The 17,120-nt window shown below is 51.3% G+C and overlaps 1 protein-coding gene across 3 annotated transcripts in view; it reads left to right on the top strand.

Moving 5' to 3' along the window:
* Positions 1-17,120, top strand: part of tinagl1 (tubulointerstitial nephritis antigen-like 1) — a 118,140-nt gene that overhangs the window by 16,178 nt on the left and 84,842 nt on the right. For all 3 annotated transcript variants that reach the window (XM_080211431.1, XM_080211432.1, XM_080211430.1), the window contains exon 3: positions 10,146-10,209. In XM_080211431.1, the coding sequence (XP_080067557.1) occupies positions 10,146-10,209 (64 nt within the window). The remainder of the gene's footprint in view (positions 1-10,145; positions 10,210-17,120) is intronic.

The raw sequence follows: 17,120 nt of genomic DNA, 5'->3' as shown, positions 1-17,120 counted from the left end.
GTAGGGAGTCGGGTGTAGGGCCCTCGGGGGAGGGAGTCGGGTGTAGGGCCCTCGGGGGAGGGAGTCGGGTGTAGGGCCCTCGGGGGAGGGAGTCGGGTGTAGGGCCCTCGGGGGAGGGAGTCGGGTGAAGGGCCCTCGGGGGAGGGAGTCGGGTGTAGGGCCCCCGGGGTAGGGAGTCGGGTGAAGGGCCCTCGGGGGAGGGAGTCGGGTGTAGGGCCCTCGGGGTAGGGAGTCGGGTGAAGGGCCCTCGGGGGAGGGAGTCGGGTGTAGGGCCCTCGGGGGAGGGAGTCGGGTGTAGGGCCCTCGGGGGAGGGAGTCGGGTGTAGGGCCCTCGGGGGAGGGAGTCGGGTGTCGGGCCCTCGGGGTAGGGAGTCGGGTGAAGGACCCTCGGGGTAGGGAGTCGGGTGAAGGGCCCTCGGGGGAGGGAGTCGGGTGTAGGGCCCTCGGGGTAGGGAGTCGGGTGAAGGGCCCTCGGGGGAGGGAGTCGGGTGTAGGGCCCTCGGGGGAGGGAGTCGGGTGTAGGGCCCTCGGGGGAGGGAGTCGGGTGAAGGGCCCTCGTGGTAGGGAGTCAGGTGTAGTACCCTCGGGGGAGGGAGTCGGGTGAAGGGCCCTCGGGGGAGGGAGTCGGGTGAAGGGCCCTCGGGGGAGGGAGTCGGGTGTAGGGCCCTCGGGGGAGGGAGTCGGGTGTAGGGCCCTCGGGGTAGGGAGTCGGGTGTAGGGCCCTCGGGGGAGGGAGTCAGGTGAAGGGCCCTCGTGGTAGGGAGTCAGGTGTAGTACCCTCGGGGGAGGGAGTCGGGTGTAGGGCCCTCGGGGGATGGAGTCGGGTGTAGGGCCCTCGGGGGAGGGAGTCGGGTGTAGGGCCCTCGGGGGAGGGAGTCGGGTGTAGGGCCCTCGGGGTAGGGAGTCAGGTGTAGTACCCTCAGGGGAGGGAGTCGGGTGTAGGGCCCTCGGGGGATGGAGTCGGGTGTAGGGCCCTCGGGGGAGGGAGTCGGGTGTAGGGCCCTCGGGGGAGGGAGTCGGGTGTAGGGCCCTCGGGGGAGGGAGTCGGGTGTAGGGCCCTCGGGGGAGGGAGTCGGGTGTAGGGCCCTCGGGGTAGGGAGTCAGGTGTAGTACCCTCAGGGGAGGGAGTCGGGTGTAGGGCCCTCGGGGGAGGGAGTCGGGTGTAGGGCCCTCGGGGGAGGGAGTCGGGTGTAGTACCCTCGGGGGAGGGAGTCGGGTGTAGGGCCCTCGGGGGAGGGAGTCGGGTGAAGGGCCCTCGGGATAGGGAGTCGGGTGTAGGGCCCTCGTGGTAGGGAGTCGGGTGAAGGGCCCTCGGGATAGGGAGTCGGGTGTAGGGCCCTCGGGATAGGGAGTCGGGTGTAGGGCCCTCGGGGTAGGGAGTCGGGTGAAGGGCCCTCGGGGTAGGGAGTCGGGTGAAGGGCCCTCGGGGGAGGGAGTCGGGTGTAGGGCCCTCGGGGGAGGGAGTCGGGTGTAGGGCCCTCGGGGGAGGGAGTCGGGTGTAGGGCCCTCGGGATAGGGAGTCGGGTGTAGGGCCCTCGGGGGAGGGAGTCGGGTGTAGGGCCCTCGGGGGAGGGAGTCGGGTGAGGGGTGAATTCTCGAAGAATGTCAGCATTTAAAAGTGGTGAGCAGTCAGGGGACCGCAGCCCAAGCCCAGGTATGACAGCATGGAAATCTCGCTGCAATGAATGGGGCAGATGTTTAGTGAGCTGCAGTGACAGGCAGCCTGAGGCCTGACTCCAGTTCACCAGACCGGGTAAAGATTCACAATGCAGTCTGTGATCCCAGGCAGGCTTATTTGGAAGGAAGGTGTGTGGAGGTATGATGGTCACACCGGGGAGAGCCCCAAATGACAAACTGAAGGGTTTCCTGTGCACTGCACAGACAACGCACACCACTCACAGATAAGGAAAGGAGAGAGTGGGGAATGTAGTGTTACAGTCATAGCTGGAGTGTAGAGAAACTTAATGTGAGGTAGGTCCGTTCAAAAGTCTGACAGCAGCAGAGAAGAAGCTGTCCTTGAGTCGGTTGATGCGTGACCTCAGACTTTTGTATCTTTTTCCTGATGGAAGAACCACGAGAATGTCCGCAGAGCCTGGGGTCCATAACTATGCTGGCTGCTTTACCGAGGCAGCAGGAAGCGTAGACAGAGTCAATGGATGGGTGGCTGGTTTGCGTGATGGATTGGGCTGCTTTTGTAGTTTCTTGTGGTCTTGGGCACAGCAGGAGCCCATACCAAGCTGTGATACACTCAGAAAGAATCTGTAAAAGTTGGTGAGAGTCGTAGCTGACATGCCAAATTTCCTTAGTCTTCAAGAAAGTAGAGGTGTTAGTGGGCTTTCTTAACTATAGTTCCATGAGTCAAAGAGTCATAGAGCTTCACAGCATGGAAACAGGCCCTTTGGCCAAACTTGTCCATGTCGCCCAGTTTTTACTATTAAGCTAGTCCCACTTGCCCGCATTTGGCCCATATCCCTCTATACCCATCTTATCCATGTAACTGTCTAAATGCTTTTTAAAAGACAAAATTGTACCTGCCTCTACTACTACCTCTGGCGGCTTGTTCCAGACACTCATCACCCTCTGTGGGGACAAATTACCCCTCTGGACCTTTTTGTATCTCACCTTAAACCTACGCCCTCTAGTTTTAGACTCTCCTACTTTGGGGAAAAGATATTGACTATCTAGCTGATCTGTGTCCCTCATTATTTTATAGACCTCTATAAGATCACCCCTCAGCCTCCTACACTCCAGAGATAAAAGTTCCAGTCTATCCAGCCTCTCCTTATAACTCAATCCATCAAATCCCAGTAACATCCTAGTGAACCTTCTCTGCCCTTTCTATTTTAATAACATCCTTCTATAATAGGATGCCCCTCATAATTTTATAAACTTCTATCAGGTTGCCCTCAGCCTCCATCTTTTCAGGGAGAACAATTCCAATTTATCCAGTTTTTCCTCATTGCTAATGTCCTCCATACCAGGAAACATCCTAAACCTTTTCTGTCAACTCTTCAAAGCTACTACTTCCTTCTGGTAATATTGTGACCAGCATTCCAAATGTGGCCTAACCAACGTTTTATATCACTGTGATATAATTTGCCAACTTTTATACTCGATGCCCTGTCTGATGAAGGAAAGCCTGCTGTCTGCTTTCTTCGCCACCTTTTCCACTTGTGCTGCCACTTTTAAGGATCTGTGGACCTGAATGCCCAGGTCTCTCTGTGTGTCTGTGCTCCTGATGGTTCTGCCATTTATTTTATAGCTCCGATCTGAATTGGACCTATCAAAGTGTATTGCCCCGCATTTGTCCGGATTGAATTCCATTTTTCTGGCCAGTTTTCCAGCCTAACTCTATCCTGCCGTATCCTTTCACAATCTTCATCACAATCCGCAACTCCAGCAATCTTAGTATCATCCGCAGACTTGCTAATCAAACCACCTATGTTTTCTTCCAAGTCATTTATAAATATTCCATCAGCAGAGGTCCCAGCACTGATCCCTGCGGAACATCACTAGTTACAGACCTCCATTCAGATAAACACCCTTCCACCGCTACCCTCTATCTTCTGTGGCCAAGCCAGTTCTGAATCCCTCTAGCTAGTTCACCCCTGATCCTGTGTGATTTAACCTTTTGTACCAACCTACCATGAGGGACCTTAGAACATAGAACATCGAACAGCCCTCGATGTTGTGCCGAGCTTTATCCAAACCCAAGATCAAGTTATCCCACTCCCTATCATTCTCGTGTGCTCCATGTGTCTATCCAATAACCGCTTGAAAGTTCCTAAAGTGTCCGACTCCACTATCACAGCAGGCAGTGCATTCCCCACCCCAACCACTCTCTGAGTAAAGAAAAATGTTTGTCAAATGCTTTACTAAAGTCTGTGTAGATGACATCCACAGCCCTTCCCTCATCGATCATTTTTGTCAATTCCTCAAAAAGCTCAATCAAATTAGTGAGACTTACCTCCTCCGTACAAAACAACACCAACAAGACCATTCAGTTCCGAATGTGTATAGATCCTATCCTTGAAAATCTTCTCCAACAATTTCACTATCATTGACATCAAGCTCACTGGCCTATAATTACCTGGGTTATCCTTGCTACCCTTCTTGTATAACAGGCCAACATTAACCATCCTCCAATCTTCTGCAACATCACCTGTGGCCAATGAGGAAACAAAGATTTCTTTTAAAGGCCCAGCAATTTCCTCACTCGTTTCCCTCAGTGATCTGGGATAGATGCCACCTGGCCCTGGGGATTTGTCCACCTTAATGCTTTTTAATTCACCTGACACTTCCTCCCTCGTAATGGTGACTTGCTGTAGAGGGTTTATACACTCCTCCAACACACCATCGATTAATATGTCTCTCTCCTTGCAAAGTACTCAATAAGGAACTCACCCACTTCCAATTTCTATCCATAATTTCCCTCCATTCTCTTTGTCTGGACCAACTCTTTCTCTAGCCACCCTCTTGTTCCTGATATATGTATAAGATGCCTTGGGATTTTCTTTTTCACAGGCATATGACTGTCCCCACTCTGATCAACTGCCCCCTAAAAGACTCCCACGTGCCAAATGTGGATTTACCTGCAAAGCCTCACTCAAACAGCAGCCTCCAAATCCTGCCTAACCTGGTTATAGTAAGTCTTTCCCCAGTTTAGCATCCTAACCCTAGGACAACACTTGTCCTTTTCCATGAATATCCAAAAACTTACGGAATTGTGGTCACTGTTGACCACATGTTCCCCCACTGCAACTTTGACCTGTCCGGGTTCATTCCCTGGTACCAGGTGCAGTGTCGCCCCCTCTCTAGTCGGACTATCTACATATTGTTCCAAGATGTTCTTTATTTGGCCAACATGAACTGGGAGAGAGATAGCCGGAGGATTCCAACTTCTGTCTAACATTACATCACATGAGCACAACAGATACATTTCTGAAGATTTAATCCTCTCACCCCACCTGTCATTCAATCTGGATGGTCCAATTACATTAATACGTTTTATTTATTTTGGCCAATAGTGTTACATAAGAACATAAGAACATAAGAAATAGGAGCAGGAGTAGGCCATCTGGCCCTTCGAGCCTGCCCCGCCATTCAATAAGATCATGGCTGATCTGTCGTGGCTCAGTTCCACTTTCCCGCCCTCTCCCCATAACCCTTAATCCCCTCTCTTATCAAAAACCCATCAACCCGCTTCTTAAAAATATTTAGCGAGGCAGCCTCCACCACTTCAACGGGCAGAGAATTCCAGAGATTCACCACCCTTTGAGTGAAGAAGTTCCTCCTCAACTCCGTTCTGAACTGCCCCCCCTTTATCTTGAGGCTGTGCCCCCTAGTCCTACTGTCTTTTTTGAGCGGGAAGAGTCTTTCCACCTCTATCCTATCCATCCCATTCATCATCTTATACGTCTCAATGAGATCTCCCCTCATTCTTCTAAACTCTAACGAGTACAAGCCTAGTTTATTCAGCCTCTCCTCGTAGCTCAACCCCCTCAACTCCGGTATCAGCCTAGTAAACCTCCTCTGCACTCCCTCCAAGGCCAAAATATCCTTGCGCAGGTGCGGCGCCCAAAACTGCACACAGTACTCCAGCTGCGGCCTCACCAGTGCCCTATACAGCTGCAGCAAGACCTCCCTACTTTTATATTCAATCCCCCTCGCTATGAAGGCCAGCATCCCATTCGCCTTCCTGACCACCTGCTGCACCTGCAGGCTGGGTTTTTGCGACTCATGCACAAGGACCCCGAGGTCCCTCTGCACCGTCGCCTGCTGCAGTTTTTCGCCACGTAAGTAATAGTCCTTCCTACCATTCTTCCTACCAAAGTGGACCACCTCACACTTGCCAACATTAAATTCCATTTGCCATTTCCTGGCCCATTCACCCAGCCTATCTAGATCCTTCTGCAGACTCTCCACACCCTCCGCACAATTTGCCTTTCCCCCAATCTTGGTGTCATCAGCAAATTTCGACACCCTACACTCGGTTCCCTCCTCCAGATCATCTATATAAATGGTAAATAGCTGAGGCCCCAGCACCGACCCCTGGGGCACCCCACTAGTCACCAACCGCCAATCCGAATAGCACCCATTGACCCCCACTCTCTGCCTCCTATTTGACAACCAATCCTCTATCCACGCTAACACCCTACCCCCAACTCCATGTCCTCTGACCTTCTGCAGTAACCTCTTGTGAGGTACCTTATCAAACGCCTTCTGAAAATCCAGAAAGACCACATCCACCGGCTCTCCTCTATCCACCGCCCTAGACACATCCTCATAGAACTCCAGTAAATTTGTCAGACACGACTTCCCTTTAATGAAACCGTGTTGCGTCTGCCCTATCAAGCAATTCCCTTCAAGATGCCTCGCAATTTCCTCCTTAATGACGGATTCTAACATTTTACCTACCACAGACGTTAAACTAACCGGCCTGTAATTCCCCGCCTTTTGCCTGGCACCCTTCTTAAACAACGGCGTAACATTAGCCGTTTTCCAATCCTCCGGCACTTCCCCGGAATCCAGCGACGTCTGGAAAATAACCACCAAGGCATCCACTATCACCTCCGCCATTTCTTTCAGAACCCTCGGATGCATTCCATCCGGTCCTGGGGACTTGTCCACAATCAGCCCCTCCAGTCTGTCGCGCACCACCTCTCTAGTAACAGTAATGTCATTAAGACCCTCCAGTCCTACCACCTTTCCATCGCTAACACCCGGCAAATTATTCACGTCCTCCTCCGTGAAGACAGAAACAAAAAAGTTATTCAAGACCTTAGCCATATCCCCATCCCCTACCACTAGCTCCCCTTTCTCATCCTCTAAAGGACCAACATTCACCCTAGCCAGCCTCTTCCTTTTTATATATTTATAAAAACTCTTGCTATCCTTTTTTATATTAAGTGCTAGCCCAGCTTCATAGCTTCTTCTACCCTCCTTTATCAACTTTTTTGTCAATCTTTGTTGACATTTAAACCTTTCCCAATCCTCTTCTCGCCCACTGCTCTTAGCTACTCTAAATTCCTCCGCTTTTAATTTAACACTTTCCTTCACCTCCTTCGTTATCCACGGCTTATTACCTCTCTTCCTACTGTCCTTTTTAACCATCGGAATAAATTTCTGCTGAGCACCAAGAAAGATCTCCTTAAAGATCCTCCACTGCTCCTCAGCAGACCTACCTTCCAACGCGCTCCCCCAGTCCACATTCGCCAATTCTTCTCTCATCCTACCATACTCCCCTCTATTCAAACAAAGGACGCATGTCCGGGAACCCACTTTCTCCTCCTCCATCTGCAACAGAAACTCCACCATACAATGATCACTCTCTCCAAGAGGATCCTTCACCTCAAGGTCCCTAATTCTACCCGCCTCATTACATAGCACCAGATCCAAGATAGCTCGCTCCCTCGTCGGCTCCAACACACACTGTTCCAGGAAACTATCCCGGCAGCATTCCAAGAACTCCTCCTCGAGCCCCCTGCGTCCAACATGGGTCGACCAATCAATATGCAGATTGAAATCCCCCATAACTACTGCCGTCCCATTCCTGCACGCCGCACTTATTTGCGCGTTAACAGCCCGCCCCACCTCCAGATCATTATTCGGGGGCCTATAGACGACACCCACCAGCGTCTTCCTCCCTTTGCTGTTCCTAATCTCCACCCACAACGATTCCACTTTCTGCTCTTTGGCTCCGATATCATCCCTTGCTACCACCTTGATGCTGTCCTTAATCAGCAGAGCTACGCCACCCCCTCTTTCCTCCTGCCTATCCTTCCTAAACACTTGATAGCCCTGTACATTCATCTCCCAGTCCCTGTCACCTTGCAGCCACGTCTCTGTAATGGCCACCAGATCGTATCCATTTGTGTCGATCTGCGCCACCAGCTCATCCACTTTATTCCGAATGCTTCGTGCATTCAGATAAAGCGCTTTCATCCCAGCCTTCTTCTGGACCCTATTTGCCGTAACGCCACCACTTGGGACATCCTCAGCCTCTTCCCTTACCTGTACCCTATCCTTAACTGTAGACCTCCTAACATCACCTACCCTCGCACCCTCCCCCCCCTAATTAGTTTAAAGCCCTGTCTACAGTCCTCTTTACTCGATTCGCCAGCACTCTGGTCCCAGCACGATTCAGACCAACCCCATCCCGCCCGAACAAGTCCCACCTACCCCAATACTGGTGCCAATGCCCCATAAATTCGATCCCATTCCTCCCACACCAATCTCTGAGCCACCCATTCACTTCCTTTATCCTGTCAACCCTACGCCCGTCTGCACTCAGTTCAGGCAGTAGCCCAGAGAAGACCACCTTGTCGGTTCTACTTTTTAATTCCATTCCCAGCTTCTCATACTCCCTCCCCAGATCCTCAGTCCGCACTTTGCCTACGTCGCTGGCACCCACATGTACCACCACAACTGGGTTCTCACCCTCCCACTCCAGATTCCTCTGCAGCCCAGCTGCGACATCCTGTACCCGAGCACCAGGCAGACAACACACCCTTCTGTGCACTTTGTCATTGTGACAAAGGACAGTGTCAATACCCTTCACCCCACTATCTCCAATCACTACTACGTTCCTTTTCCCCTTCTCTTTGCCTATGTCCTGCTGCATCACTGTACCGTGTGCAGTTTGCTCACCAACCTCACCTGCCTCGTTCTCGTCCAGCCTGGAAGCAAGAACCTCAAACCTGTTATGCAGATTAAGAGGCTGAGGCCTCCGCTCCTCACCCCCCTTCCTCCTCCCAGCAGCCCCCTTTTGTTCGTGACCCTTAGATTTTGACAGTCTAGGGGGGGTGGATGTCACTTGCACCCCATTGACAATGACACCCTCTCTCCCCCTGATGAGCCTCAGTGTCTGTAGCTCAGAGGCCAGCTCATTTACCCTGAGCTGGAGCTCCTCCAGCAACCTGCACTTACTGCAGACATGGCCACTGGGAAGGACCCTGGGGTCCACCAGTTCCCACATCATACAGGAACCGCACATCACATGCCCCTCCATTATTCAATATAATTTGTTGTGGGAAAAAATATTTTCCTTGTTTTTTGCTGTAGTAGTTTTGAAAAAAAAATTTTTTTTTTTTTTCCTTGTTCTTTCCACCTGGCCTTTTTACCTTCAAGCCCTTTTTGATATTAAGCCCTAATAGCTCACTCTGCTTCCCTCTCACTCCGCTGCCCGCTCCGACGCTGCCCGCTATCTACACCAGGCCTCCTTTTAAACTTGGCGCTGATTTAAAGCTGATGGGCCACAACTGCCTGATAATCACTCCCTCACAATTCTTAAAGCAGTAAATACAATAAGTAAATGCTTTAAACAGTTCTACAAAGAACAAAGTGCTTTAAACTTATTTTAAACAGGTTTTTAACAGGTAAAGTCTTAGCTTTCTCTCTGATGCTCCTTCCTCGTCTGCTTGTTCTACCTTTCAGCAGAATTAGGATTGCATTGGTCAACCAAACCCAGAGGTTCTCCTTCACCTTCCCCCCACCCCATTGCCTAGTAACCTTTCCTACGCAAATCCAGGTTTAAGGTTCGCTCCTCACACCTGCAGTCCTATGGACAAGAAGGGAATCATCTTTCTTATCAGTTTTCTGTCTCTTTATCAGTGGAGGCTGAATACAAAGAACAAGAACAATACAGCACTGCTATCAGGTCACTCCCTCTCTCTCTTGCTCTCATGTTCCCCCTCTCTCTCTCACGTTCCTTCTCTCCCTTGTTCTCACGCTCTCTCTCTCTCTCTCTCATGTTCCCTCTCTCGGTCCCCCATGCTCCCTCTCTTGCTCTCACTTTCCCACTCCCTCACTCTTTCGCTCTCACGCTCCCTCTCTCTCGCTCTCCCTTGCTCCCTCTGTCTCTCTCACACGCACCCTCTCGCTCCCTCGCTCTCCCTCGCTCTTTGTCGCTCTCTCACACTCTCTCTCGCTTTCCCACACTACCCCTCTCTCTCTCCCTCTCTCTTTCTCACACTCCCTTACTCTTGCTCTCTCATGCTTCCCCTCTCTCGCTCTCCTGTGCTCTTGCTCATTCTCGCATGCTCCGTCTCTTTCGCGCTTTCCCTCGCTCTCTCACACTGTCCCTCACTCCCTCTCTCTTGTGCTCTCTGTCTTAATTTTATGCTGATTGTCTCTTTTTTTTCTAGGTTGTACAAAGAATGGGCTCCAGTACCCATCAGGAGCTACATATCAAGAGAACTGCAACCTGTGGTAAGGATTATTTGCTCAGTCTGGTTTAGTGACTGCACCATGTGTTTGTAACCTATCGATGTAAACTGAAGTAGATGGAATACAGAGTCATAGAATGGTTACAGCTTGGGAGGAGGCTATTCATCCCTTTGTTTCTATGCTGGCCCTGTGCAAGAGCAATTCAGTGAGGGCTGTCTCCACCAGACTGTCAGGCAGTCTCAGACCCTAACCGGTCACAGCCAAAAGAAATGTTTCTCCTCGAGTTCCCTTTGCTTCTTTTAACAATTACCTTAAATCTGCACCCTCTGCCTCTTGATCCTCGCACCAATGGGAACAGTTTCTCTCTATCCACCCTGTCCACAGCCCTCATAGTTTTGAATATTTCTATCAAACCACCTTTCACCCTCCTCTCCCAGGACAATACTCCCCTCTGTATAATGAACTTCCTCATCACTGGAACCGCCCTGGGGAATTTTTGCTGCCTCTGTCCCTGGGTCCCTGAACCTGACAGGGGCACCGTAACCTGATTGGTGTGAAAATTACTGACCTCTACATTTGTAGCATTTTTTTATAACCTTGTGTCCAAATGTCATTCTTTATTCAGTGTGGTTATTGTTTCAGTATCAGAAACATTCAACACAGAGAACACCAACGTGATAATGATCAGAATATCAGGAGCAACTTTCCAGCTCCATTCAGCGCAGCCCTCATCCCCATCACCTCCTCCCCTCAGCACTGACCCTCTGACAGTGCGGCACTCCCTCAGCACTGACCCTCTGACAGTGCGGCACTCCCTCAGCACTGACCCTCTGACAGTGCGGCACTCCCTCAGTACTGACCCTCTGACAGTGCGGCACTCCCTCAGTACTGACCCTCTGACAGTGCGGCGCTCCCTCAGCACTGACCCTCTGACAGTGCGGCACTCCCTCAGCACTGACCCTCTGACAGTGCGGCGCTCCCTCAGCACTGACCCTCTGACAGTGCGGCACTCCCTCAGCACTGACCCTCTGACAGTGCGGCACTCCCTCAGTACTGACCCTCTGACAGTGTGGCACTCCCTCAGCACTGACCCTCTGACAGTGCGGCACTCCCTCAGTACTGACCCTCTGACAGTGCAGCACTCCCTCAGCACTGACCCTCTGACAGTGCGGCACTCCCTCAGTACTGACCCTCTGACAGTGCGGCACTCCCTCAGCACTGACCCTCTGACAGTGCAGCACTCCCTCAGCACTGACCCTCTGACAGTGCGGCACTCCCTCAGTACTGACCCTCTGACAGACAGTGCAGCACTCCCTCAGCACTGACCCTCTGACAGTGCAGCACTCCCTCAGCACTGACCCTCTGACAGTGCGGCACTCCCTCAGTACTGACCCTCTGACAGTGCGGCACTCCCTCAGTACTGACCCTCTGACAGTGCGGCGCTCCCTCAGCACTGACCCTCTGACAGTGCGGCACTCCCTCAGTACTGACCCTCTGACAGTGCAGCACTCCCTCAGCACTGACCCTCTGACAGTGCGGCACTCCCTCAGTACTGACCCTCTGACAGTGCGGCACTCCCTCAGCACTGACCCTCTGACAGTGCAGCACTCCCTCAGCACTGACCCTCTGACAGTGCGGCACTCCCTCGGCACTGACCCTCTGACAGTGCGGCACTCCCTCAGTACTGACCCTCTGACAGTGCAGCAGACCCTCAGTACTGACCCTCTGACAGTGCGGCACTCCCTCAGTACTGACCCTCTGACAGTGCGGCACTCCCTCAGCACTGACCCTCTGACAGTGTGGCACTCCCTCAGTACTGACCCTCTGACAGTGCAGCACTCCCTCAGTACTGACCCTCTGACAGTGCGGCACTCCCTCAGCACTGACCCTCTGACAGTGCGGCACTCCCTCAGTACTGACCCTCTGACAGTGCGGCGCTCCCTCAGCACTGACCCTCTGACAGTGCGGCACTCCCTCAGTACTGACCCTCTGACAGTGCAGCACTCCCTCAGCACTGACCCTCTGACAGTGCGGCACTCCCTCAGTACTGACCCTCTGACAGTGCGGCACTCCCTCAGCACTGACCCTCTGACAGTGCAGCACTCCCTCAGCACTAACCCTCTGACAGTGCGGCACTCCCTCGGCACTGACCCTCTGACAGTGCGGCACTCCCTCAGTACTGACCCTCTGACAGTGCAGCAGACCCTCAGTACTGACCCTCTGACAGTGCGGCACTCCCTCAGTACTGACCCTCTGACAGTGCGGCACTCCCTCAGTACTGACCCTCTGACAGTGCGGCACTCCCTCAGCACTGACCCTCTGACAGTGCGGCACTCCCTCAGCACTGACCCTCTGACGGTGCGGCGCTCCCTCAGCACTGACCCTCTGACAGTGCGGCGCTCCCTCAGCACTGACCCTCTGACAGTGCAGCACTCCCTCAGCACTGACCCTCTGACAGTGCGGCACTCCCTGAGCACTGACCCTCTGACAGTGCCGCACTCCCTCAGCACTGACCCTCTGACAGTGCGGCACTCCCTCAGCACTGACCCTCTGACAGTGTGGCACTCTCTCAGCACTGACCCTCTGACAGTGCGGCACTCCCTCAGCACTGACCCTCTGACAGTGCGGCACTCCCTCAGCACTGACCCTCTGACAGTGTGGCAGTCCCTCAGCACTGACCCTCTGACAGTGCGGCGCTCCCTCAGCACTGACCCTCTGACAGTGCGGCACTCCCTCAGCACTGACCCTCTGACAGTGCGGCACTCCCTCAGCACTGACCCTCTGACAGTGCGGCACTCCCTCAGCACTGACCCTCTGACAGTGCGGCACTCCCTCAGCACTGACCCTCTGACAGTGCGGCACTCCCTCAGTACTGACCCTCTGACAGTGCGGCACTCCCTCAGCACTGACCCTCTGACAGTGCGGCACTCCCTCAGTCCTTCACTGGAGTTCTCTCCTATTTGTAACTCCTCCTACCAGGTAAGCTGTTCTCATGGTAACTCTCTCCTGTCCCTATGTACCATCCTCACACTAATATGATCCTTGCAGAACCCTGTGTGAAATCCAGCGCTCTGTTCCACCAAGGCTGACCCCTCTCTCTGCTCCCCCCCATCGTGCCCTCAGGAACAGAGCTGCTCACCTCTGATCAAGTGGCTGGAATCCTGACACCCCTTTTCCGTGTGTCACGTCCTGCAGTTTCTTTTGCTGTAATACAGGCAGCGATTGATGTTTCCTGTGGCCCGTGTGCTGAATGTTAGCCTGGGCTTTGTGCTCATGCCCCACAGGTAGACACTGAAACCACAGCTTCCTGACTCACACCCAGGGTTGTTACTCAGTGAGACACTCCTGAACCCGGCACATATCGCAGCAAATCTGGCAACGACCCTGTTTGTTTGTAATTTTGACAGTGGAGTATTCATTGAGAGCAGGAAGAATGTGGAAAATCAGCGACTGAGTCACTGAGCAAAGGACAGGGTGACTGGAGAGACCTCAGGAAATGCTCCTTTAGTCAGAGGGAGAAGTGACAAAGAGGAGATGGCATTGGTTAGGAATAGACAGAGGGATATCCTCGGAAGGAGGGAGGGAGAGGGAGTCACAGAGTAACACAGTGCAGAAAAGGTCCTTTGACCCATCAAATCTGCACCAATAATAACTAACACGATAGGCATTCCATTTTCCAGCACTTGACCCATATTCTTGCATGTTTTGATATTTGAAGTGCTTATCCAAATACTTGTTAAAGATTGTAAGGTTTCTGACCAACACTACCTGTAAAAAGTCTGACAACACCAGGTTTTAGTCCAACCTATTTATTTGATAATATACTCACAAGCTTTCGAGGGACACCCTCTTCGTCAGGTGACGAAGAGGGTGTCCCTCGAAAGCTTGTGAGTATTATCAAATAAATAGGTTGGACTAAAACCTGGTGTTGTCAGACTTTTTACTGTGTTTACACCAGTCCAACGCCGGCATACCCACATCATGACACTACCTGCCCAGACAGCGCATTCCAGATTTCCACCACCCTCTGGGTGAAAAAATGTTTTCTCAAATCCCCTCTGAACCTCCTGCCCCTCGTGACTGACCCCTCAACGAAGGGGAACAGCTGTTTCCTATTCACCCTATCTATACCCCTCTTAATCTTATACACCATCTTAATCCTGTCCCCCCTCAGCCTTCCCCTTCTCCAGAGAAATCAATCCAAGCCTGTCCATCCTTACAGCTAAATACTCAAATCCAGGCAACATCCTGGTGAACCTGCTCTGTATCCCGTCCAGTGCAATCACATCTTTCCTGTGGTGATCAGAACTGCACTCAGTATTCCAGCTGTAGCCTAACCAACATTCTGTACAGCTCCAACATTACCTCCTTGCTCTTATATTCTATACCACAAATGACTGATAAAAGCAAGTGTCCCATATGCCTTAACTATCCTATTCCCTGCTCTGCTGCCTTCAGGGATCTGTGAATAACTTCCCTCTATTGCTCCGAACTTCCTGGTGTTGTGCCATTCATTAAATACTTCCTTGTTTTGTTAGTTCTTCCAAAAGTGCATCACCTCGCACTAAGAACATAAGAACATAAGAAATAGGAGCAGGAGTAGGCCATCTAGCCCTTCGAGCCTGCCCCGCCATTCAATAAGATCATGGCTGATCTGTCGTGTCTCAGTTCCACTTTCCCGCCCTCTCCCCATAACCCTTAATCCCCTCTCTTATCAAAAACCCATCAACCCGCTTCTTAAAAATATTTAGCGAGGCAGCCTCCACCACTTCAACGGGCAGAGAATTCCAGAGATTCACCACCCTTTGAGTGAAGAAGTTCCTCCTCAACTCCGTTCTAAACCGCCCCCCCTTTATCTTGAGGCTGTGCCCCCTAGTCCTACTGTCTTTTTTGAGCGGGAAGAGTCTCTCCACCTCTATCCTATCCATCCCATTCATCATCTTATACGTCTCAATGAGATCTCCCCTCATTCTTCTAAACTCTAACGAGTACAAGCCTAGTTTATTCAGCCTCTCCTCATAGCTCAATCCCCTCAACTCCGGTATCAGCCTAGTAAACCTCCTCTGCACTCCCTCCAGGGCCAAAATATCCTTGCGCAGGTGCGGCGCCCAAAACTGCACACAGTACTCCAGCTGCAGCCTCACCAATGCTCTATACAGCTGCAGCAAGACCTCCCTACTTTTATATTCAATCCCCCTCGCTATGAAGGCCAGCATCCCATTTGCCTTCCTGACCACCTGCTGCACCTGCAAGCTGGGTTTTTGCGACTCATGCACAAGGACCCCGAGGTCCCTCTGCACCATCGCCTGCTGCAGTTTTTCGCCACGTAAGTAATAGTCCTTCCTACCTAATCAGGGTTAAATACCATCTGCCACTGCTCTGTCTATCTGACCAACCCATCTATATCTCCCTGTAACATCCCACCTCCTTCTTTACTATTAACCACCCTATCAATCTCAGTGTCATCTACAAACATGCTGATCATTCCCCCACATTATCATCTATATGAATTTTGTATATAACAAACAATAAGGACCCAGTACTGAACCTTGTGGTCTTCCACTGGACACCAACCTCCAGTCACTCAAACAGCTTTCTCCCACCACCCTTTGTGTCCAGTTTCTGATCCATTTCACCAACTTTCTTTGAATTCCACGTACTTTAACCTTTTCAGTCTCCCATGTGAAAGCTTGTCAAAAGCTTTGCTAAAATCCATTTAATTGCATCAAGGTGGCAGAACCACAGCGACAGGGCTTGCCCCTGTTGACACTGGGATCAATGGTAGACTAGACGTTGCAGTGTCAACAAGAGTGAACCGGAGGTAAGATTGGTGCCTTTGATCCTGGCCCAGGTTGCTTTATCAGTAAGTTAAAGGTTCTGCTTTGTTATTCAATGTTACAAAACTGATTGTTTAATTTGTAATAATCATAGTTTTCATAGTCTTATCAAAAAGTCTGGTTGAAGGTTAGTAATAGCACATTGTTACTCATCTGTGGAAGTTCCAGCTAAGGGTTGGGAGCTGAGGAATGGCTGTTTCAGGTATGTAGGCTGAGCTGTCTCACACACAGACTGTCTCATTCTGAACTCGCCTTTCTTTGCCTTTCAAAAGGGAATTGAATAATTATCTGAAGAGAGAGCAATGTAGGTTTGGGGAAAAAGTGGGAGTAGCTGGGGGCTAGCAGACTCAATTGGCTGAATGGCCTCTGTGCTCTCACTGTTGGAGGGTTCCATAAACCTTTTAGTTTCGATAAACTGTACCGATAAAATTAGAATGACACAGCACAAAGGAGACCATTTGACCCATCATGCCTGTTCTACTCCATATGGATAACATTGGAATAGTTTAGGTTAGAGGGTCATTAGATTGGTTCCACTGGTCGGCGCAATATCGAGGGCTGAAGGGCCTGTACTGCGCTGGAATGTTCTATGTTCTATAGCTCTGTTCTAACTCGCCAATCTTTCCCCATAGTCCTGCAGACTTCTCCTTTTCAAGTATTTATCCAGTTCCTTTCCATAAGTTCCTACTGGATCTATTTCCCCAGCTTTTCCAGCAGTGAATTCCAGATCGCAACAACTCACTGCCTAAAAGTAAAAATCTTCATATCACATCAGATACATTTGTCAAACAAGATTTATCTCTGGCTGCTGACCCCTTTGTCAATGGATGTGGTTATTTATGACAGTGAAACCTTCCATGGTTTGGGAAATTTTAGTTTAATCTGCTTCTGATCTTCACTGCCTCCAAGAGAACAATACCAGCCCTTCCAGGCCTTCTGCGTGACTGGAGTCGAGTATTGAGTGCAGGACAAAAAGCTTTGATGGGATGTCTTTTTACACCAATACTCAAGCTTAGTGTTAGCAATATTCCCTCATCCCTGAAATCATTTTCCAGAATCCCCTCTGTATTTCGGCAGTCAGTCATTTTGCTGCTGTGTTCCTATTGCAACAAAATT

The sequence above is a fragment of the Carcharhinus amblyrhynchos genome, chromosome 24 (assembly GCF_965287045.1).
Source record: "Carcharhinus amblyrhynchos chromosome 24, sCarAmb.v2.hapA, whole genome shotgun sequence".
NCBI lineage: Eukaryota > Metazoa > Chordata > Chondrichthyes > Carcharhiniformes > Carcharhinidae > Carcharhinus > Carcharhinus amblyrhynchos.
The sequence above is the reverse complement of the archived record's forward strand: the minus strand, read 5'-3'. Positions and strand labels throughout refer to the sequence as shown.